The 23,422-nt window shown below is 46.0% G+C and overlaps 1 protein-coding gene across 1 annotated transcript in view; it reads right to left on the bottom strand.

The window, feature by feature from the left end:
- Positions 1-339: 339 nt before the first annotated feature.
- Positions 340-23,422, bottom strand: part of LOC132471144 (cadherin-4-like) — a 126,069-nt gene continuing 102,986 nt past the window's right edge. The window contains exon 4 of the mRNA XM_060070223.1: positions 340-671. Coding sequence (XP_059926206.1) covers positions 355-671 — 317 coding nt within the window. The 3' untranslated portion in view covers positions 340-354. The remainder of the gene's footprint in view (positions 672-23,422) is intronic.

Raw genomic sequence — 23,422 nt, 5'->3', positions numbered from 1 at the left:
TTAAGTGGCACATAGGGTGTCTTATGATGACTTGATTAGCGATTCTGTTGCCTGGAAAAGTCGTCGTGCACCTTGGTAAAGCCTCTTGCAGCTGGTGAAAATGCACACACAATTTAGTATTGCGCACTATCCAACAGTTACAGTTCTGCATAGTGTAGGGAAAATATTTTGACTAGGACAAGACTGCACTTTGACGTAGTGGGTGAGTGAAGAATATTTGCGTGTGTTTGTTTGTTCTTCCTTTTATACCTTATTCATGTGCATAATTATTTTTCGTTCATCTTTGGAGCCTGCAGTTATTATATTTTAACGCTGCTGTTTAGAAAGTTATATATATTACTTATATATCCCTTTTTAGGTTCTCCAAAAGCTTAGCAGCAGCCTTGCCTGCATGTGTGTGCGTGTTTGTGTGTGCGCCTGCATGTGTCTGTGTGTGTTTGTTTGCATGCCCAGCTGTGCTACCTGTGTGTGGCCGGCCACCGCCAGCTTCACGGTGGTCTCCCAGATCCGGGTGTCCCGGAGCCCCCGGGCCGTGACCATGAACTGGACGGGCTCCGACAGGTTGGCCACCTCCTGCTCCACGTACACGGAGCCATCGGAGCGCACGCTGAGGGCCGGGTCGCTGCTCACAAAGACCACCTCCCGGTTGTGCAGGCAGCTCTCAAACTTCACTGTAGAAACGGGAGCAGAGGGAAAAGGTATGAACAGGGCTGTGAATGTACAACTTACACACATAGACCGGAAGAAATATGGATGTCATGACCGGGAAGTCCCCCCCGTGCACACAAGCGCTGAGAAGCCCTAGACTTTGCGTTATGCCACAGCCGTTGTGTACAATTTTTGCCGCCTTCAGCGGAAATTATCCATATTTGCCACATTAAGACCAAAACTCATTAATAATCAACCCTTAATAACTTTTTCATTAAATAAAACCGTCTAGCGGGACCGCTCAAAATACACGTTATGGAGATTAACTTGCCACTGAGATGGCAACAAAGAAAAAGATTATCCCCCTTGTATTACACAAATTAAATCACATCTAACAATTGACTTGGAACGGTGCGCAGTCCTTTTGCGACCAACCGCCCCCGAACCGCCTACAGGCTGTCAGAGGAACTGCACCTGAATGGCTTCCATAAGTGCTTAACAAACAAGTGGTCATGGCTGACGCTTGACTACCATTCATTAAGAATCCTGTTCCATGTTCTGTTAGAATCCTGTTCTCAATTTAAGCACTCATTTACACTTATTTAGTGGACAATAGGGTGCAAACCCTGAATCTTACATCTGGGAATTAAACCTCCTTGTGTATCTTATCTCAAGATTTTTAATAATATATTTTTTTAAATCAGTTAAAGGCCCACTATGCAACTTCGGGCATTTCTTCGCTGTTTTCTTGGTTTCGGCACGCACATTTCTCTACACAGCGCCCCCTACAGCTTCGTAGTAGATATTTCACAACACTGTCGTAACAACTCGTTGACGACCCTTCCCCATGCGAGCCATGTGCATTTGTTTTCAAAGAAGCCTGCGAAAGCGTGGAGCCATGTCCGAAGTAGATGTTCATAAAGTGTAGGCAAGGTTATACATTTTTAAAAGGGTGTATTTGTATTGCAATAAACATAAACCTTTTTTATAGTTGACGGGGAGAATTTATATCCTAGATTATAATTGTTTTATCTTAGGTTGAACAGAACAATCAGTGTAAGAGGTTTGGCCAACATAATAATCTAAATAAACAAGAACCTGGATTCGGGGATTCAGTCTGTATCTGGGGGACGAGACAGACGAACAGCAAAACACCCATGGAAACAAAGGTGTTTATATGGTTGCAACCAAGCAAGCTAGAAACATACAGGGCTCACAACAAAACGGTCGAGAAAACAATTTTTACAGGGCTCACAACAAAATGGTTGAGCAAACACATTTGTACAGAGACTATCAACATCAAGAATACCACGAAGACAAAGGCCACCCAAGGGTACTTTCAATTTCAAAAGCAACACGGCCGAGTCGGCGTCTGATTTGCAGTCTTCTTTTTCTTTCAGTTCACGCTATTCCTGAAAAGCTTGCCCAACGTTTACACGTGTCTGGCCTCTCTGCCGGTCAGTCTCCCTTTTCTCTTCTTCTGTTCCTCCGACATTGGGTTTCTCTGTCTCTTTTTAGTCGGCTGATCTATGATGAATATAACAATCCCTTAGTGACTTGTGTTTATATCGAGCCGGTTCCGTGTTTGGGGGTCTGTGCCGTAAAGCAATTCGTTACTTCGCGAGACCCGAGACTCCCGCGAGAGTGGGCGGCGGGTCGCCGGCAGAAACATATTCCTTTTCTCCGCCAAGATGCACAAGGGTGAGTCGAAACAACGAACAAAAATGTATAATAGAACCATCGCAATGACTCTTAGCCTGTTATATTAAGGTAAATCAAGCCAAAAAAGTTGCATAGTTCCCCTTTCACTCGTGTCTGATCTCTTTTCTGGTCCATTCTTCTTTTGTTCCACCGACGGTCGCTTCTTGGGTCCCTTATCAGTCGATTGATCCATGATGAATGCAACAATTGCCTCGCAACTGGCTGTTTATATCTAGCCGGTGCCATGTTTGGGTGTGTGTCTGTGCCGTAAAGCATTTTCGAAACTACAATCTGACTACATTTTCGAGGATACTTCCGCTGCGTCACATCCGGAATGTCCCGGTCCGAGCAGATCAAGTTGCATATGCGCTTTTTATCTGTAGAGGCGACATGGGAAAATGACACACCCACCAATCGACCCAGAAATGGATGCAGAACCATCAGCATAACTCTCAACCTGCATACTTAATGTAATTTTGGCTAAAAAAAGTTGCATAGTGGGCCTTTAACAAACATTGCTTATTGCCTTTGGTTTGTTTATCCAGGGAGAAGGGAGTGTCCATCTCATTCGTGGATGTCATTCCATATTTATCAATCAGGCTGCTGTGTGCCAGCGCTGTACCATGTGACCCCGTATGCATGATGACATATAAGAGAGAGAGAGAGCGAGAGAGAGCGAGAGCGAGAGCGAGAGAGAGAGAGAGAGAGAGAGAGCGAGAGAGAGAGAGAGAGAGAGAGAGAGAGAGCGAGAGCGAGAGAGAGAGAGAGAGAGAGAGCGAGAGAGAGAGAGGGCGAGAGAGAGGGCGAGAGAGACCGGGAGAGCTTGATGCTGTATGACCATTGAACTTTCATTAATATTAATACTACATTATACCTGAGAAAACAAGAGAACAAGGCAGTGTAGATAAAGCATCTATAAAATAAAAACCTTGTTGCAGATATTAAAGATTAAACATTACATGATAAATGATCATGTTGTCATTTCATGAGAAGTTACTGCAATCGGTTCCACTATCCATTTCTTTTAAATGTAACACAATTACTCAGCCATGTGCACTCGCATGCACCTATACACACACACACACACACAAACACACAGATACACACCCACAGACACACAGCACCTCCTGTGTATAACCAACGCGATCGTATCTCACTTGTCACCGATAACATGACAAATTGATTTCATGAATCAATTAGGAAAGCGATCCACGGCGGGCAGCTTGCCTTCTAAAACGAGCTGCGGTGATTCCCGCCCACTCGGCCCCTTTTTCCTCGAGCCGTCCATTCCCCTTGTTCGGCCATCTTCCTAAGAAGGGCCGCCGCCACAACACACACAGGTGCCGTGTTCCAATACCCGTACTGTCCGCACTTACTAGCCAAAATTTGAGTACACAGTATGTTCCAATTCAGATCCGGCGAAAAGAAGTATACTTCAAGGACCCGGATGCCGTACTCAAAACGGGCTAATCGTGAAGTGTGGATCGAAGGACACTCCCCGTACTCAACGGCAGCCATCTTAGCTACGTAGCGGAAGAGGCGGAGCCAGGCTGAGCCAAAGTCGGCGCATTTTCCACATAGCCTGCATTAATAGAGTCATTTTGTAGTTTTTATAGCTGCTAGGCGTAAAGAGTTCACCATTCAAAGCGGGATGTTTATTGCGGGGGAGGAGCCACGGCGGCAGTCGTGATCGTCATTTCCGGTTAGTGCACCACAGAGTACTCGATTTGGAACAGCACTCACATCTAAAAAATTAGCGTACTCAAGTGAGTACGGATAGTGCAGATAGTGTACTTCCTTTAAGTATACTCATGGAAGTACGGGTATTGGAACACGGCAATGGCCAGCCACATGGTCGCAGTACAGTGAGATCCTCCTCGCGCCGCGCCCCGACGGATCACGTCCTCAGATGAACGGCGGCGATAATGAGCAGGAGAACGGCCGACACACGGTTGGCAATGTACCCATCCCTCATCCTCAAAGACAAACATAACTCCACATTTCCGTCACTTCAAATACGGCTGCCGGATGCGCGCGGTCCGGCACCCGCTGGCCCTAATGTGAACATAATGACCCCGTTTCAGGCCTAATCTGTCACCGGGCAGAGACTTAACGACAGCATGTGACAGTGCGTGATAGGCCTGAAATGACCAGGGCAGAAAATTTAGTTGGCAGCTTTGCACAGGCTGATATTATGCAAATTACTTCAATTAACTTGAACGGAATGGGCTAATTGTTTGCAGTTGAAAGGTCTCTTGCGGCAAAGCAAGGCTTAAGGGGGAGTCCACTCCAAAAGGTATTGGTGGTGTATGTGTGTGTGTGTGTGTGTGTGTGTGTGTGTGTGTGTGCGTGCCTGTTTGTGCGCTAACGTAGGCCTAGGCGTAAGAATGTATGAATGTAGGCATGCACGTGTATGTATGTATGCGTTGGTAGTACAACTAAGAGTTAAGTAAGGAATATATATGCCTTATTTGCTACTAATTATTACTCTGCACGCTGTGGTGGTATTAGGGGCAATTCCAGCTTTAAAATGTCCTTTATATATGGTAAGTAAGGCATATATAATCCTCACTTTAGATGAGCTCACACAAAATACTTAATTAAACAATCCAACTACCTGACACAGAGCCTTTACATCTAATTTATAAATGCTTATTAAGATACAGATATTCCCCACTGCAGATAAGTTCTCACAAACCTAATGTTTTCTCATAACCTGACCTTATTATGAATTGCAGCAGTTTTTGTCTGCTTATAAAGCATTACATAAACACATTGTAAATCGTTTATTATCTTATGAACCTAATTGAATTAATAATTTGTTACTGATTATGATTAGCTTACTAATGAGTATTCATGCATGAGCAATGTCTTCTAAATTAAGAATTCACTATTTGTTACTGCTACGACTACTCAGTCATTCTAAAGTGCTACATATATATACATAAACACACCTCTGATTGCATAACAATTCATTTAGAGTATTACTGCCCTGCCAAGCTCAAAATATGCTGGCAACCATTGTGTTGTTTGGCAACCTATTTTGCGGTCTTGATAAACCACATCGCTTGGCAGAAGAATAATGATTGGCTTTCAATAAGTGTACCCGTTTCATCTAGCCTTCATTTGGTGAAATCGTACAATGTCTTCTAAAGCATCGCTTTAAATCACCGTCAATGAGCCAGTTGAGGCCACGTATACTCAGCGCCACGCCCTGCTCAACAGCGCCCCCTAGCTGTTGGGGAACCTCTGTGAACCATAGGCCTCTCGTGCTGGATTTGCTACATTTGAGCCTGGCTCGGGGGGGCCAACCTTCTTTACCATCGCTTTCCCTAAACCTCGACGGCACGCACCCATGTGACCGGGTGGGGAGGGGGGCAAGACCATGGCATTTATAACAGACACATGCAGTTACCGGAAGGCATGTTCATGAACTTAACGATGCGACTGTTCACTGAGTGGCTGTTCACTGAGTGGCTGTTCACTGAGTGGCTGTTCACTGAGCGGCTGTTCACTGAGCGACTGTTCACTGAGCGACTGTTCACTGAGCGGCTGTTCACTGAGCGACTGTTTACTGAGCGGCTGTTCACTGAGCGACTGTTCACTGAGCGGCTGTTCACTGAGCGACTGTTCACTGAGCGGCTGTTCACTGAGCGGCTGTTCACTGAGCGACTGTTCACTGAGCGACTGTTCACTGAGCGACTGTTCACTGAGCGGCTGTTCACTGAGCGACTGTTCACTGAGCGACTGTTCACTGAGCGACCGTTCACTGAACGGCTGTTCACTGAGCGACTGTTCACTGAGCGACTGTTCACTGCACACATTCACCTGGACAGGATGTATGGATGATATATTGTGCCGGTTCTTCCGGCCCAGATGGATGTTTGCACTGAAAAGCTGACAGAAAACACAACCAATGTGATTCCTAGCATACACACAATCCTATGTGTTTATGCTCCTGTGTGTGTGTGTTTATGTGTGTGTGCATCTTAGTGTGAAACCGAATACTGAAAACCGGATGAAGGAAAAAAAGGTGTACAGATGTATTGACCGCCTACCGTAAAGAGAGCGTTTAATTTCAGAGCCGTGAGAGGGAAAGGGGCCCCCGACTGAGGAAGGGCTGAAATGAGCCACAGCAGGCTGAGGTGGCACGGGTGAAAGTTGGGTTTAAATCGTGTCCCTGGCGCCAGCCTTCAGGATGAATGAAGCCAGGAATAAAGTGTTTGTTTTGTGTCACGCCACCACCAACCTCCCCATGGTCAGCAGGAGCCACTGCATACACACATACCCACACACATGCATACCCCCCACACACACACACACACACACACACAACCACACATCAGTGCATGGAGCCAGCGGCCCATATTCAAATGGAAGAAGAACTGGACACGTGCACACTCACACACACACCACACACACACACACACGCACACACACACACACGCATAAACAAACACAGCTCAGGTTTAATCAGTGCTGCCTGAAGAGTCACTTCTTCAGCTGCCAGGCTTATCTGGGCCAGTTTGAGGGAACAGTGAAGACAGAGAAGAATGCAAGCTTGGGTCAAAGGGGTTTTGACACACGGTTGGATGTTTAAATGTATGCCATTTGTGCTCTGGTTGAAACACACTCATTATGACAAGTCAAATGTATTTACTTTGTGTACGTGTCTGTGTGTGTGTGTGTGTGTGTGTGATTATCATTGAGGTTAACTAAGCATCTGTGTGTGTGTGTGTTTGTGTGTGCGTGCGTGCGCATGTGTGTGTGTGTTGATGTGTGTAGCTGCATAAACTAGATTGTGTGTATGTGTCTCCCATGTGCTTGGGTATTTGTGTGTGTATGTGTGTCACCCAGGTCCGTGAATGTATATGTGTGCGCGCGTGCGCGTGTTCCCCGCATGCTCCGAGCATCGCCCTGCCTCCTCGAGCGTGTCTGAATATGTCCTCCGTTTGCCGTGTACTTGTCCATCCACGGCGCCGCTTGGCAGGCTACCGAGGCCTGCTGGCCAGGGAGCCCGGGGAGCCCGTGTCATTCTGCCTGGCTGCTTCTCTCCTACAGCCCCCCAGCAGCCGCAGCACACAGAACACGCTGGTCCAACAGAGATGCTAGCGCTGGACAGCGGCACACATAGCACGCTGGTCCAACAGAGATGCTAGCGCTGACTGGACAGCAGCACACATACAACCGTCGTCTAACAGAGATGCTAGCACTGGACAGCAGCAGACATAACAGGCTGGTCTAACAGAGATGCTAGCGCTGGACACAGACAATACCACGAGGATCCAAGCCAAACAAAACCAACACACACACACACACACACACAGGCGTGTGCACAGCCGCACGCACACACACCTCGGATAAGCATACAAGAGAGGCACACATAATCTCACATGCAAGAACGGAAAATGAAAGCTGGAACGCGTGTGGTTTTTCCATCCACATTTTACTCTCTGCCTCGCAGACGCGCCCACACACATATGCAAAGCTCAGAGACTTTTCAATTTCCTATCATCCCTTATCAGAGGTACATCTGTCTACTCCGTGAGACGCAGCTGATGGAAGTAGACAGCCCCAGTGTGTCACATCACATGCACATCATGTATAAGACAGACACTAATGGGGCACAAGCACCTGCTGTCGTTTCCTCTCCATACATTTCCGAATATCTGCATGCCCCCCCCCCCCCCCCCCCCCCCCCCACACATCCTCTCCACTCCCCCTCCACCAATCCCCCTCGCCTGATCCTCCCTCCCCGTGGCTCTAATCCCCTGTTCCTCTCTCCTCTCCCCCACCCCTGTCCTCCCCCATGGCCCCCCTAGGCTCCATCTTCCTGCCGTGGCGTCTACACCAGCATATCAACTCCCCCCCTCCTATATCTGCCCTCTTTTGGCTTGAATCTCCGACTATCCATCATTCCTTTCTTTTAGCCATACACAAAGGGCTGCTCGCCACATCGCCCGCCCTGACCAGGACAAGACACACAAAACCACCTGCCGCTTCTTGCCTCTCTTTCTGTAAAACCACCAGCCAGAGAGATACAAATAGAGAGAGAGCAAAAGAGAGACAGAGACAGAAGGAGAGAGAGCAAGAGCAAGAGCAAGAGAGAGAGAGAGAGAGAGAGAGAGAGAGAGAGAGAGAGAGAGAGAGAGAGAGAGAGAGAGAGAGAGAGAGAGAGAGAAGAGAAAGAGAGAGAGATACAGTGAGTGGGAGACAGTAACAGACACAGAGAGACAGTTAAAATACCAAGAAAAAGAGAGATAAGGAGAGAGTGAGAGAGTGATACAGTGAGAGCATGAGAGAGAGATGCTGACGGACGGGAAAATGAAACTAAATGTTGTGACGTGACATCACAGCACTCAGTGTTTTGCGGGGCGTTTCATGTCTGCAGCTGCACTTTAGAGTCGGCTGCTATAGTGCATTGGAGATCTGGGGATGCAGCCGGCCCTCGTAGGGATTTATGATCGTCTGCAACAACGTCAAATATAGAGTATTGATTAGACAAGCATGCCCAACAGAACCAGCGAGAGGAGGGAAAGTTGGATGCTCGAAGTAAATCAATGAAGATTACCAGCTTCCTTTTACCAAGTCCTGGGGTAAAACATACAGTCGACAGCTAGATGAACAAGAGCAAGGTCTGTTAAAAAGGGCCCATATGGAACATATTGTGCTCCTTTTCTTTATTAAGATGCTATTTATCACAGTAGTGGTTCCGGGGCCTGGTAATAGTTCTCTCTGGTGCCCCACTGATTTTCTCAAAGAAACAGCAAAATCAATTCCTCCCACACAATTTGCAAATAACAGTGTTTTAGCGAGGCTAAGCCCATGATAGACAGCATCACTGCTACTAAACCCGACCGCCGATAAACAAACACGTCACTGCAGCAAGAAATTGGCAAAGAAGAATGCTTCAGTGTTACCCTAGGGGCACACAAATCAGACTTAAGATGAATGATTTCAGATGAATAACTAAAGTCTGACGACAGACTAGCTCCGGGCTTGGCGGTCGGGGCATTTCACTCCTCTTCGCTTCATGTTTGTTATGACCCATCGTGTTGCTGAAGTCGGGGATCTGGCCATGCTTAATTGGACAACACAAACTCAGCACTAGCCAGCACTAGTTAACTCGAAAAAGAAAACGGTAAAGGTTTCCAATCAACACTGTGTTGACTGAGTACTGCAGCAATCCAGTAATTAAGGCAATGTGCTACTCTTCAGTAGCACATCACTGTAACAAAACTGCCATATATTTGGACATTGATCACATTTATCCAACCAATTATCAATTGATCTATCTGTCAAATCATCCATCCATTCATTCTCCAATCTACCATCAATCAATCAATCCATCAATTCCTCCATCGCCCCATCCAGCCATCAATCAATCCATCCATCCATCTCCCCGTCAACTATCAATCCATATCCCCATCCATCCATCCATCCATCCATCTAACATCCATCCATCCATCCATCCGTCCACCCGATCCATCCATTTATGTGCCCATGCATCCATCTCTCTTTTCATCCCCCATCCGTTCATCCCCCAGCCGGTCAGCTATTCACCCAACTCCCGCTCCATCTTGTTTACTCCCTCGTTAACGGTCGACTGCAGCCCGTCCCGGATGGCCACGGACATACGGCGCGGGGACTCCCCCGGCGGGATGTTAGTGGACCACGGGGTCGTGCACATGCCTCCAATCAGGTCAATAAAGGGTGGGTGTTGAATTAGCCTAACCTCCACGTCTTGCCCTACAAGTGGAGCACAACTGTGTGTCAGCCGCTGAGCAGAAGCGGGAACTGAACCCGGGTCCCTGGTGGCGCCGGGAGGGGGGGGGGGGGGGGGGCAATACAACGTGCCGAAAGGAGAGGCATGGAGACGGCATTACACGTTGTGCTCGAGTGACGCCCAGCCTCGGTAACCACCGCAGTCAAACACGTTTATTTCAAATGCTGCCTTTTGCATCTCGACCCTGCAGGCGTCGCGGTGACCTGCAGGTACGCCGTGCCTTCCCTGGGGAGGGGGGGAAGAGCTCAATCTGTGGCTGCTCCGTACGCCCACTCTCGCTTCAGACGGCAGAACAGAAAGGCACATGTGCTTCTTTCAGGGCTTTTAACTTGTGTGTTGCGACCGGTGTGTGTGTGTGTGTGTGTGTGTGTGTGTGTGTGTGTGCACGTGTGTGAGTACCTGCACACGTGTGGGTGTGCAAGTTGAGGTGGAGATGTGCACATCTTCTGCCTATCTTCCTCTTCCTGCGCCAGCCTCCTCTGATCAGTATGGCATGACGGGGGGGCGGCAGGGGAGGCAGAGTGAGAGGGTGGGTGCATGGTTGTGGAGGGAGGGGGGGGGGGGGGGGGGTGGGGGAGATAAAGAGGGAGAGCAAAGCAAAGCGCAGCGGATGCAATTAAAAGACTGGGTCACAGATCGCCGTGCCAACCGTCACTGTGATTAATACACCTCTATTCAGCCCAGAAGCTTATTCTCTATACTTGTGTGTGTAGTGTGTGTATACTGTGTGTAGTGTGTTTGTGTATGACTATGATTTTGTTAATTCTTAAGCAAACCACAACTAGGGGGCACTATTGTGTGTGCTAACAGACGACGAGGAGTCATACTACTGTTACCAAGTCAACGGGTATGTAAGGGTATGTAAAGAAACGCTCTCGGCTGCTGTCACATCTGGGGTAAAATCGATAAGACGCCAGTGTGGATGTGAAAGAAATGAGCTATTGCGTACAGAGCTCCAACAGCAGCGGCATTATGCATCGACGCCTTGTGCCCTGAGTCTGTGTGTATACACATACACACAAAGAGCCTGCACTGTTCATTACAGCGTATCAAAATTCAAAACCATATCAGCTGCTCTCATCTCCGAGACACTCGTCGGATTACTCCCTGCTTGCCTCGTATCTCTGTTCTCATCTCCTTTAACCTCAAATGCACACATGCTGATTTCTGGGTTTGGATTAATCCATACAGCAACATGTGGGAAATCAATGCATGAGTGGAGCTCCTGAAACAAAGTGGCCGGATCCCCGTGAAGTCAGGGAGCTGAACCCATGGTGGATTCAATGTTCTCGGCGGATACTGGCGCCGTATTGAGGCGCGCACTTCTGACAACGCCGATGAAATCCAGCGCACTATTGGTTCACCCCAGACGGATCAAACAGGGGCACAGAGACCAGAGTGTACCCTGATGAGGAGTGATCCCTCCCGGGGAGCCCTATGGTAATACATTGCACCAGAATCACAGAGCTCTGCCTCAATCCCAACAATGATTTTGATATAACTACTACCAACCTCGCCTCCCTTCTTCCCCCACACCTTCACTCCGAGGCAGGCCCCGCCTCCTCCTGTTCTGCTCAGGCGAGTGTGATCCACACTTTATCACAGACAATTTTAGGGGGGGTGGGGGGCTGTGCAGCGCAAAGAAGCCGCCTCAAGGATACACAGCGACTGTTATCGGGCCGGACGATAACATCATCTCCCACATGGCCCCTGGAGCAAGGTGGTGGAGGGGCCTCCATCACAGCCTGGAGCCTGGAGCCTGAGTGGGGCTGGCCACAAAAGCGGGGCTCCTTGGTACATTTGTGACAGCATCCCCCGGCGTATGACGACTGTAACGACAGAGAGCCCCGCTAATCCGATGCAATCAGGCGATTGCGTCTGGCGCTCAACGCACCGCAACATCATCAAACCCTCTTGCCTTTTCAGTCCGTTACCGGGGCTTTGATAAGTGATAGATCATGTTGTGATAAAAGATAATAAAAGGAAGTTGGAAAAAAAAAAAAGGTGTGAGGGGGGGATGGGGGGGGTTAAGGTAATGATTCCAGCCGGGGTGTGCTTGTAAGGCTTAGAAGGCCAATACAAACAAGCGGCTGGCTCGCTTTGAGCCAGGCCCTGATTACCCCGGAGACTTGCCTTAATAAACACCAAAAGAGAAAGAAAAGAGAAAACATCCCTTCTTCTCCTCCTGTGGGGGAACCGGCAAACTCACTCAGAAGGTAATCAGCTTTTAATTTCCTAGCTCCTCCAACCCGCCACCAACACACCCTCTGAGGCTGCTGGAGAGGCGCGGGCTGGCGCTACCTCGCTTTCTCTTGCAAACATTTTCTTATTTTTTTCTCCCCCCTTCTCACAATATTACCATAATTTACTTTTCATGTGTCCCCAGTGATTGTTTAGATATTGTGTTCGGCATCTTGATTTGATTCCCAACAATTGGCTTAATTAGCATCACAAACGGTCATTAAGTGGAAACTGAATTGTATGTTATGCCCGACAAAGACTAATTTGCGCCGATTGGGATACAGCAGGAAACAGTTTGCTCTCATAAATAAATAAATGGATGAATATGTGTCGCCTAGTTCCCTGAACCTCTCCTCCAAACAAGTATTTGAGGCTCCCCACCCCATAACTGATGTCGGCCCACACAATAACAGCAATCCTCACCCACCCCCATGAGTCTTATAACTAACCTTCATTCTTTCCCCCTCGCTTTTTCTTCCTTTCCTTTCCAGGACAGATAGTGTCTTCTAAAGCAGAGTGATTAGACTTAAGACAGATCTCCTTCATTATCCCGCCTCTCATCCATGTCTCTGTAATCCCCTCTACACTCCAAGTCCCCCCCAGCCCTCCCTCTAGTCTCCAAGTCCCCCCCCCCCCACCCTGAGCCACTGATAGGCCAACTATTACGTCTCCAGGGTCCGGGACAGAGACAACAGACTCATCTGTATTCAGCGGCACAGGGGATCAAGGCCATCTCACGGAGTCAGCCGCACCGAATGGTGTTGGACGGCTATCAGCAATCGTCCTAGTGGTTTCTTTCTGCCGTTGTCTTTATTGCTTTAGTCTTCGCCTTCTCTTGTCTGTGGATTACATAGATGGTTGCGGATCAAATGTGGCGATAGGCCCCTGATCCGTCAACTAATGGTCCCAACAGTAAGCGGTTTATCTGAAACTGAACGGGGGAGAGAGGGGTGGGGGGAGGGTTGGAGTAGGCCATAGAGGCCCTTTAAACACAGTGGAGAAATTGATGTTGGAGCAACTGTTTACGCCGTCTTTTGTCATTTTGATGGTTGCTTCTTGATGTCTGGGACTGTAAAGGTCGTTACATTGATTTATCGCTGCCAACTAATTGGGCCCTTGATTGTCAGCGGGCGCACAAGGGGATGGATCTGGGACCCCCGCAGGCAGTCGGGCGAGGCCGGTCCAGACGGCGTGACTACATGGACCAGAGTAGCATGCTGTGATCCGAGTGCCATGGCTGCCAATGTTCCTCTCATTAGACCCATTTAGCCAGAAACGACATGGTTACAAGGAATTAGACAAACATAATTGATATCTTTGCAAATAGTCCAAATAAAGTTACAAAATGCAAAAGTGGAGAAACACAAGCGTCCTGCTCTGTTGGTGTCCCCAACCAACCGATCGACTACCGTATGAACTTGTGTAATACTTGTTTTCAATTGTGTCGCCAGGCTTGCAGAAGCTGCAATTTGCATTATGAAATGTAGACAACCACTAAAATAAAATAAAATTCATAAAGGTGCTGGAGTCTCTCTTGAGTGTGAGCCTGCTTTCCAAAGAAACAAATCATTTTATTTTTTTACTTTAACAGGAATTTGCCTTGAAGTCCCAGAGGACTGGGCCAGAAAATCAATTTATAACATGACTAATGCATTTGCACCTCCACAGTTCCTACTCCTTCCTCTTTAGAGCTTTTGATATCCCCCAACTGTCTAACGGGGCTAAGTAAACGCAGAGATCAGAGCGATAGCGAGGCGAGGATTCGAACAAGGACACTCTTATGAACCCTTTTAGGGCTTCAAGTCAAACTCCAGCCTAAAATTAAAGTGAAATTTAATAATTAATTACATCAATGGAATTCAATGGTGCTTTTATTAAACAGGACTGTTCATGTTAAAAAAACTTGTAACATAAAAAGCAGTTTACATCAAAGAGCCATTAGTGCGTTGGAGGGACTACATTCTCTGACAGCTTCCTTTTCTTGATGCACAATGCGTTGCTAAGATGCATACGCCTGTCACACTTTTCCTGAGTACATCGAGGCTAAGTGATCCTAATGCAGAGGAAGTAAACACATATTTTTGTTAGTCGCTGCATAAGTAGGCGTACACAGGGACAAGCAAAGCATAAACAAAGAATCGTTTGTCAATTCAACCATCAACTGGCGCTGATCAGCCTCTCAATCTAATGTTTGAGAAGCGAATCACAAAGAATTTATAGCAAGGATCGATGAACTCTTTTGACCAGTGCAATAGGATAACTCGGACATTACACGGCTATTGCTTTTGGACAATGATCAGAGTCTATAACTCTAATGCAAGGCTAACTGTCTATTGGCCTGGATCCAATGATTGGATGAATCAGTTGGGTGTTTGATCAATTCATCAGATAGGAAAAAATAAATAACACTATAGCGTTAGAATATAAAATATACTGAAGATCTCATGGTTGCATCTCAGACTTTTGGTAATTAGGTGCCAGATGGTGCACATTGTGCAATGCAACATTATTTAACATGCCAGCAGATGTTTACATCTCACAGAAAACCTTATTAACAAATTCTGAGATTCTCTTTTAATTCTAGTTTTAAATAAGAAAAGGACAGATAACGAAAAACAATAGTCTGGATTTAAGGTGGTATTTTGTGTAAGCCTTTACAAATTGATGCATGTTTCCATAACAACCGGACAACAACAAGAAGGTTCAGGGCCTAGTTGTTCCTCAGCGAAGCTGCAGTTGCTTTGACCAAAAATAAAGTTATCCTGTATGAGAGTTCCCTGTGGTTTACCTACAGCTGTTAAGAACCACATGTCGATTGGTTCTTCATTTGTGTTATTCTGTATTTCTCTTTTTCTACACTTTTCATGGTCACGTGCCTCAACAGGAAGTCATCAAAGTCATCTACGTGGTTGCTATCTTGCGGACGTAGCCTGCGCTAGGCCTTATCGCCATTATTGACGGCTATAGATGTGGAGGCCCAGAGTTAAGAAGAGTGCCGGCCTTCTTGGCTCCATTATCAACATCTAGGAAAAACAAGTACGGTTCCTCCCCTGGGCTATAGCTCCAACGCCATTACTCTTATCACCGCCGGACACCTCATCGCGGGCGAGAGAAAACACTTGGCAAAGGTCATGTGTGGGCGTCTCTGGGTGTGCCAGTCCACTCCCTGCACTGCGCCTATCAAAGCAGCCGTTTTGGTATTTCTCATTAACTGATAATGCATCCCTCATGACCTTGAGATAAAAAAGTATATTAGCTGGAAAAGAGTCAATTTATAAAGGATCAGGATGGTAAGGTTATCAGTCAAGAGTAGGTGTACATGTTATCGCAGGAAGAAGGTGAATAGCTCCTAATTGCCTTCTATTTTTGTATGCAGTTTGTCTCAAGTGACTTGTGAACTTATATGCTCTCTCACTTAGTCTATACTTTCCTACTCTTTGTCCAAGTACTATACGCAGTGGCAGGACAGTCTGTCAAGGGAGGAACGCAATGGTCATCAAATTCAAACAAAGATGTAGATAACTCAAGTTAAATAATTCACCTCCTATATACGACACACTGGTGAGAATTTGTTTATTGAACAGGGTCCTAACTCATCTGATGGTCATGACTCATATAAAACATCCAGAGTTGAGTTTCCCCCATCCACCATCTAACGGCACCATCAATTTATCAAAGGCCGCTGTTTAACATTTAGAAATGTGATCATCTTTTTTTTCTTGAGGAATATAACCCTGCTTTAGCTAGTACCTGTCTGTGCTAAATACCAGCTCTGACAGTGACTTGCACCATGGTCGGCCAACCCATAGTCTATACTTGGGCTCTCTGCTATGAATAAATCTCTGTCCTGCCTGCGGCGAGTACGGGTGACAGAGCTAGATGAGGACACTGTGGTTGCGGCGGTGGTGGTGGTGGTGGTCTGTGAGGGAGGGGCCGAGCAGCCTTCTGGGAGCAGGGACAAGGCGCTAGAACCACGGCAACCACTAGAGTCTCCAAACCCGCTGGGGGAGAGGTATGGAAGGGGAGAGGTATGGTGGGAGGGAGGGAGGATTGGCCACTTTCGGAGTCCCTCTCTCTAAAGAGTTCAGCTCAGCAGTGTTTCACACCCACACTGTCAACCCAAAGCATAATGTTTCGGGGATGGGACACGAGACGGCTTAAAAATGGTGTCAATCCACTGAGGAACAATGTTTTATACATGTGGAGTCGGTTTGCTTTGTACTTTGTCCTTTCGTATTCGGTTATCACATAGTCGCTAGTCCGGGGCATGTTAAAATGGTCGGTATTATCTGCTCTGGAATATCATTCGATAAGAACAGCATGCCGACTGAAATCGGGAATAAGGATGTAGAGTTCCTTAATTGTTGAGTTCTCACTCACAGTGATGAAGTATAGCCGAACAACGTACAGCAGTTAAACACTTATGGCCTGGGCTTTCCAAAGCCACTCCATCACACAACAACAGACTTATTTGTCTGAAACCTTGCTGCCAATATCCCAGTGTAACCATAAGCTGCCTCATGAAAAGACCCATTCTAACCATGGACATCCAGAGCTATGGACCGCCTCCACTCATGAAGCTGGAGGGAGCCTCCTTGCGAGGCATAGGGAAAGAAAAGCCTTGTTTGTTGCCATAACCATTTGTGTGTTCAGCAATAATAGAGCAGTAAAATCCATTAGGCGCAACTGCTGTGTTGGCATGGTTACTGTTTCGGGGGCGAAGCAAATTTCTGCACATAAATGAGAAGGAAAATTGCTATGCTGTCAGATACTAACAGACGACCAAAATTCAATCCTGCGCGTTACGCCTCAACACAATAGGAATTGCTTTGGATGGAGAAATCATTTTCTTTGAAGTATTTGAGTTGTCCAAAGGGAGACATACTAACGCGTGATCTGAGTTTGTGATCTGATTTCCTGTTCCAGACAATTTTTCCAAAACTAACTAGTGTAAGGGAAGGAAGGAAAAAAGTATAGCGTCAGTGACAAATTGAAGACAGTCTCCATCCCAATGCCACAAAGCAGCACTGATCATGATCTGCATCAGGCAACACATCCAGCGTGCCCCGAAATGATTCTTCACGTCTGAAAGTTTCCGGTTCATTATCTTCTTGTGCTTCACTCTGCAAGGAGAGCCTCCCCTAAACATTATCCCCTTCCCACCTGCGCGTTGTCCTCGTCCTTACATTCCCTGCAGAAAAGAGTGCACAGCAAACGTTTGAGGGAGCCAAGGAAGTGGAGCCAAGTGCAGAAAAACACAAGTAGGCCAATTTCACACTCTTTTCTTCATTAGAATCGCCAAAAAACCTGAGACTCTTACGCAAGACTACGTTCAATATGTAGACCCCAAGATTCTGTAATGAAATGCAACTGGAGTGATTTGACAGCTTTATAAAAAAGAATTGAGCAACATAAGCGCACTCAAATATTCAACAACACCAGGTGTCGCCGATCACTCTGTTAAGTAGTTCAACCAGGGTGCACTCGGTTCAACACCCGGCTCCAACGCTGTGGACGGGGTGAGATACCAACGCCTCTACCTGCGTTCTTGTGCACCTCAATTAATTACTAGTGTATCATTATATTATGCGACAAGCACAATACCGGGTTTGAATTAGTGCAGACTTGATTGCAGTAGGACAACTCAGAGTTAAAGTACCTGTTAGGGCTCTAACGCAGCACGGAGCCCGATGAATCATTTCTTTCAATACATCTCCAGCAGAACCGCGACAGCAGAACCACACAACATCATGGCATGTTTTGGAAAAAACGAAAGAATAAAGCAAGTATTCCCTACGAGAAACGCTTGCGTGCCAAATGTCAGCTCGGGCTGTCATTTAAGATGCAGTGACATTTTAAAGCTTGTGACTCCATCCCTGCCCACACCAGAGGGGCCCCTAATCTCACAGGCTCTTCGACAGACACAGGAGCGCGAAAGATTAGCTCTGTTACTCTTTGACTCGGGCAAACGAAGGAAACAATGGATGTCCCATTTAGTTCTAATCCCGAGCAGGGGTTGCAGGGGTTGGGTTAGTCGCAGGAGGTTCAAAGCAGGTGGCCAGCGGATGATGGGAGTGCTGTGTTGGGAGCTGTCTGTGTTGCACCAGGCCTGCTTGGCTCATTTCTCTTTATTCCTTTCCCTCTCAAGTGTGGCCCCGGAGAAATGAAGAGATGAGGACGAGACGGAGTGAGAGCAAAAGAAAGAGAGAGAAGCGAGAGAAATAGGGATGGAGAGACAGAGATAGATAAAGAAGGACATATAGTGTGAGAGAGAGAGGGAGAGAGAGAGAGAGAGAGAGAGAGAGAGAGAGAGATGAGAGGAGAGAGAGAGAGAGAGAGAGAGAGAGAGAGAGAGAGAGAGAGAGAGAGGAAGAGAGAATAAGAAATGAGAGAGGGAGAGTAACAGACACAAATAGGATTGGGAGAGGAAGACAGCGAGACACAAAAAGAGAGAGGAAGCAAAAGAGAGAAGAGAGAAAGAAGAGAGAGAGAGAGAGAGAGAGAGAGAGAGAGAGAGAGAGAGAGAGAGAGAGACGGAATATGATATGATAGAGGATGGAGACACAAATAGAGAGATCTGGAGAGAAAAGGAGAGAGAGATTGTAACCAGGGGGTAGGAGATGGAGAGAAATTGAGCCTCCAGCAGACAAAGAAATATAGACACAGTGGAGTGACAGGGAGAAAATAGAGGAGAGAGATTTACCCCTGATCTGCCAGACTCATGTAGAGTCAAGAGAACCGCCGAAAAAACGAAAAGTGAAAGAGAGAGAAAAACAATCCTCCCCCCCCCCACACACTGAGGCTTTCATTTGGACTCCTGGAAGATATGACAGCAGCAAGGCAGTCACAAACATCCACAGCCCCCACCCGTCACGGGGGACAGAAGCATTAGCCAATCACCCTGATGAAAGTCTGCCAACCTGCTCCTCTCTTGCCTTTTCAGCTTGGGGCTCATTCCAATATATGTGTGTTGGGCTGGAGCCGCTGCTTCACGGAGGGCCGGCTTCTGTGTGTGGATGTTTGTGTGTGTGTGCGTGTTTGTGTGTCTGCTCTGTGTGTGTGGGAGGCTGGGGGGATATTGTCAGCGGCAGGTATGTAAGAGGTCAGGTCAGGTCTTCATCAGAGGAGATCCTTGAGAGCAGTGATGGGGAGGAGGGCTAACACACACACACACACACTAGCCATCTTCCTCCATAAACTCTTTCTCCCCCTCACTGTATCTTCTCCTCTCTACCCCAGCGCGCGCTCTCTCTCTCTCTCTCTCTCTCTCTCTCTCTCTCCTCTCTCTCTCTCTCTCTCCTCTCTCTCTCTCTCTCTCTCTCTCTCTCTCTCTCTCTCTCTCTCTCTCTCTCTCTCTCTCTACTCTCTCTCTCTCTCACTCTCTCTCAGCTCCTCAAGCGCTTCCTCTCTCTTCCTCGCCCGCCTGAAGCGACACAGAGCCGGCCTCGGTAACTGTAAACAGAGGGAACAACCGCCTGCCCGTCTCCTGACTCCTTAGTCTTCCACCACCTCTGCCGCACATTTCATTTCACTCCCCCCCCCCCATCCCCCGTCCCCCGTCCCGTCCCCCACAGCCTTCTGCCCATGCTCATCCTCATTTATGAAGCCGATATTTTTCTACGAAGGAAGGGTGACGCAAGGAGTAAGACGTGCATAGAAAGAAACAGTTATAAGGGGGGGGGGGAAAGGGATTACAGATTAAATGTCTCTTCCTTGCCCCCTTTTGCCCATATATAAAGACCCCCATTACACATACTGTGTAACTCCCACACACTGGAAAAGCCAACGCAGCGTTTTTGCTGCATAGAGCGATAACAACACAATTCAAAGGACATTGTGTGGCTTTGGAGCGTACTTAAGTTCTAAAGGTCAGCTGGAAGCAGGCACGCGCCGGTTGATCAACTTTTATGTAAGGAAGATATAAAAATAAAACGTTTTGCAATGTTTGCATTTTGAGCATCTCTTGAAGCACACAGTCAAACAAGAGAAAGTTGACGTTAGACAATTTCCCTCGGCAGTATAAGATAAAGAGCGTTATTTGTGTGGCCAGCTTTGCGAGTAGCTATTGGAGGATCGTTAAACAAGTTTACACGATCCAATCTGACTGGGCCTGGGTGGCAAGCACTGGGTCTTTAAATACAGTTCAAGAGGCTAGCAAGTGCAGGGCTGAATTAGCTCTTAGGCAAGTCGCCCCTTCTGCTCAACCATCAATTAATTGAGGGAAATGTCTGCTCTCCTACATATTCATGCACTGGTAATGTCTCGGGCCAAAATAGTTATTCTGGTTTATTTATTCGGTCCATTCCTAGAGTTATGCCAAATTGTACTATGATTAATTGGATAGTGAGGGAAATCCTGATTTGCTACTGACCAGCAAGGAGAGCCCCCTGTTATACTGTTAACAATTGCCATTTGAAAGCTGGGCCCAGGGAAATAAGTCAAATATGGCAAAGTATAACAGATAAATAAGGATAAGAAGTCAACTTTAAGGCACACTTAATGAACAATGACTATTATATAGCCCTAATAAGAGGGCTCTCTATGAATAGCAACAATTATTATCTTTGTCAATGGATGCTTCTGTCAATGGAGGCTCCAGACACAGAGTCAACAGTTTTCATGAACCTCTTTTGGAGGGGAAAGCACAACAGAGCTTCAATATGTTGCCTGCTATAAATACACCAGGCTGGTGGACTAGTGTGAAGGAGATGGGCAGAGATTCAATGTTGATTTTAATGAAACTTCATACGTCAGGACTTCATGAATAACTACATGTCATAACTGATCTACGACTAATGCTCTGCCCTCTCTGCAGAGCATCTACCAACGCAGAGTCCACAGGAGAGCTGCCTCCATACTCAAGGACCCCACCCACCCCCAGCATGGACTGTTTACACTTCTACCCTCAGGACGGGGGTACAGAAGTATGAAGTCCAAAACAACCAGACTAAAGAACTCTTTCTTCCCCACTGCCCTCAGACTCCTTAACAACAGATAGGAGTCTGTTGTTATTGCTATTATTCTACCTCAGGACCGCCGCCACTGTTTACACTTTGCTCATGCACTACAGCACACTTTCTTGGATTTGCACCATTCCGTTTTATTTCATTTTATTTTAACTAAATTTATTATTTCATCTAGTTGCTGCTCTTCTATTTATCTTGTAAATTGTATATTCTATAATGTTGCAGCTTTTTTCTATTTTATTTGTCTATTGTATATTGCATATTTTTTTCGATTTCTTTCTTGGCATTCAGTCTGTGGAAAAACAAAGGAAGAATTTCATTGTATGAATGACAACATGTTTCTTATTGTGCATATGACGATAAACACTTTGAATCTTGAATCTTCACATGTTTGACTCAGTTTGTATGTGTTGACTCAATTCATCGCATGACTAATCATGTCATGACTTACTTTGTGTCGTCATCACTAACTAAATATGTCATGACAAACTGAAAATGTCATGACTAACTTCATATCTCATGACCAACTACATATGTCATCACTAACTTCATACCTCGACTAACTGAATAAGTCATAACTAACTCCATATGTCATGACTAACTTCATAACTAACCTTAAATGTCATAAGTACCTTATTATGTCATGACTTCATATGTCCATAACTAACTGATCTATGACTAAATTCATGTAATTAATAGCTACATAGGTAGGGATGGGAATTGATAAGAATTTTTTCTGATTCCGATTCTGCTTAACGATCCGATTCCTTATCGATTCTCTTATCGTTTCTCATTGGGTGAGAAAATAAGTACAAATGTGTTTGTTTGTATTAAATCTCTTTAATATCTGATCAGAAGTGTGTCTAGTATTAGGAAATTTTACATTTTCACATCAATTGGTCTAGACAAAAAATTATATGTTTGGCTTTTTAAGCCTAAATGCCATCATTATGTGCCATAAAACTAAAAACATAGACTGAAAACAGTCAAGTAAGAGCTTGTGCCTTTTGGAATACTAACAGTGCTCATTTGCATTCAACTTGTAACAAAATTCAACTGACAAACAAAATAAATAAGTCTTCTTTAAAGATAAGAGCACAACTAACAACTTTGGCAAATACATTTTTTTTGTGCTGCTTGATTCACTTGCGTCGCTAGTTAGTAGTAGTGTATCAAACACGTGACATTCCTGCAAATGAAATGCATGCTGTTTAGCCAAATGTTTCAGCATATTGGAGGTAGTTCCCCCCTTTGATGAAATGGAAACTTTACAATTGTTGCAAGTGGCAATATTGTCCTCTATTTGCGTGAAATACAACCAAGCTTTAGAGCGCTTCTTCCTCAGCGGCGCCATGTTTGCTGCGTTCTGAACCAAAACAAAGCAGCGTGTGTGTGACGTCATGACGCATTTGCCGCGACCGGAACCGATAAGCGGAATCGTTAAGCAGGCTTGCTAATGATTCCAAGGAATCGGTTGACTCTGCACCGGTTCTGAACAAGAACCGGTTCTCGATTCCCATCCCTATACATAGGTCATGATTAACTACTTTTGTCATATCTAACTAACTTCATAAATCATGATTAACATCATAACTCACTTCTTATGTCAAAACCAACATTGAGCTTATTAGCTTCAAATTAGAAAGAAAGAAAAAACAGAGACGGCAGTTTAAACAAAAAGTGATGCGGGAGAGAGAGAGATGGAAACGTAATTTGTAATCTCTCTAAAAATATTTTGACCAAAAACTGCCTGCATGCTTCCATTATTAATATCTTGATATAACATACAAAGTATGGGGAAATTGTTAAATGCAAGCATACTATGTTTTATTGGAGGGTTCCGCAGTGCAGCGCAGGGATGTAATCAAATCAGGACTTTCTGAGATAAAGAAATTTGCATATCTATATATCCAGAAATGTACAGTACCAATTTATGAACCTTGCCATACAATACATTGTCCTATTCTACAATTGAGTTATCTCAAAGAAAACGTTTATCTGTGTAGCTAGAGTGGAAATACAATTGCTTTGTCTTTTTCACCTAATTTGCACCCGGATACAAAAGTGAACTGAATGAAAA

The sequence above is a fragment of the Gadus macrocephalus genome, chromosome 13 (assembly GCF_031168955.1).
Source record: "Gadus macrocephalus chromosome 13, ASM3116895v1".
NCBI lineage: Eukaryota > Metazoa > Chordata > Actinopteri > Gadiformes > Gadidae > Gadus > Gadus macrocephalus.
The sequence above is the reverse complement of the archived record's forward strand: the minus strand, read 5'-3'. Positions and strand labels throughout refer to the sequence as shown.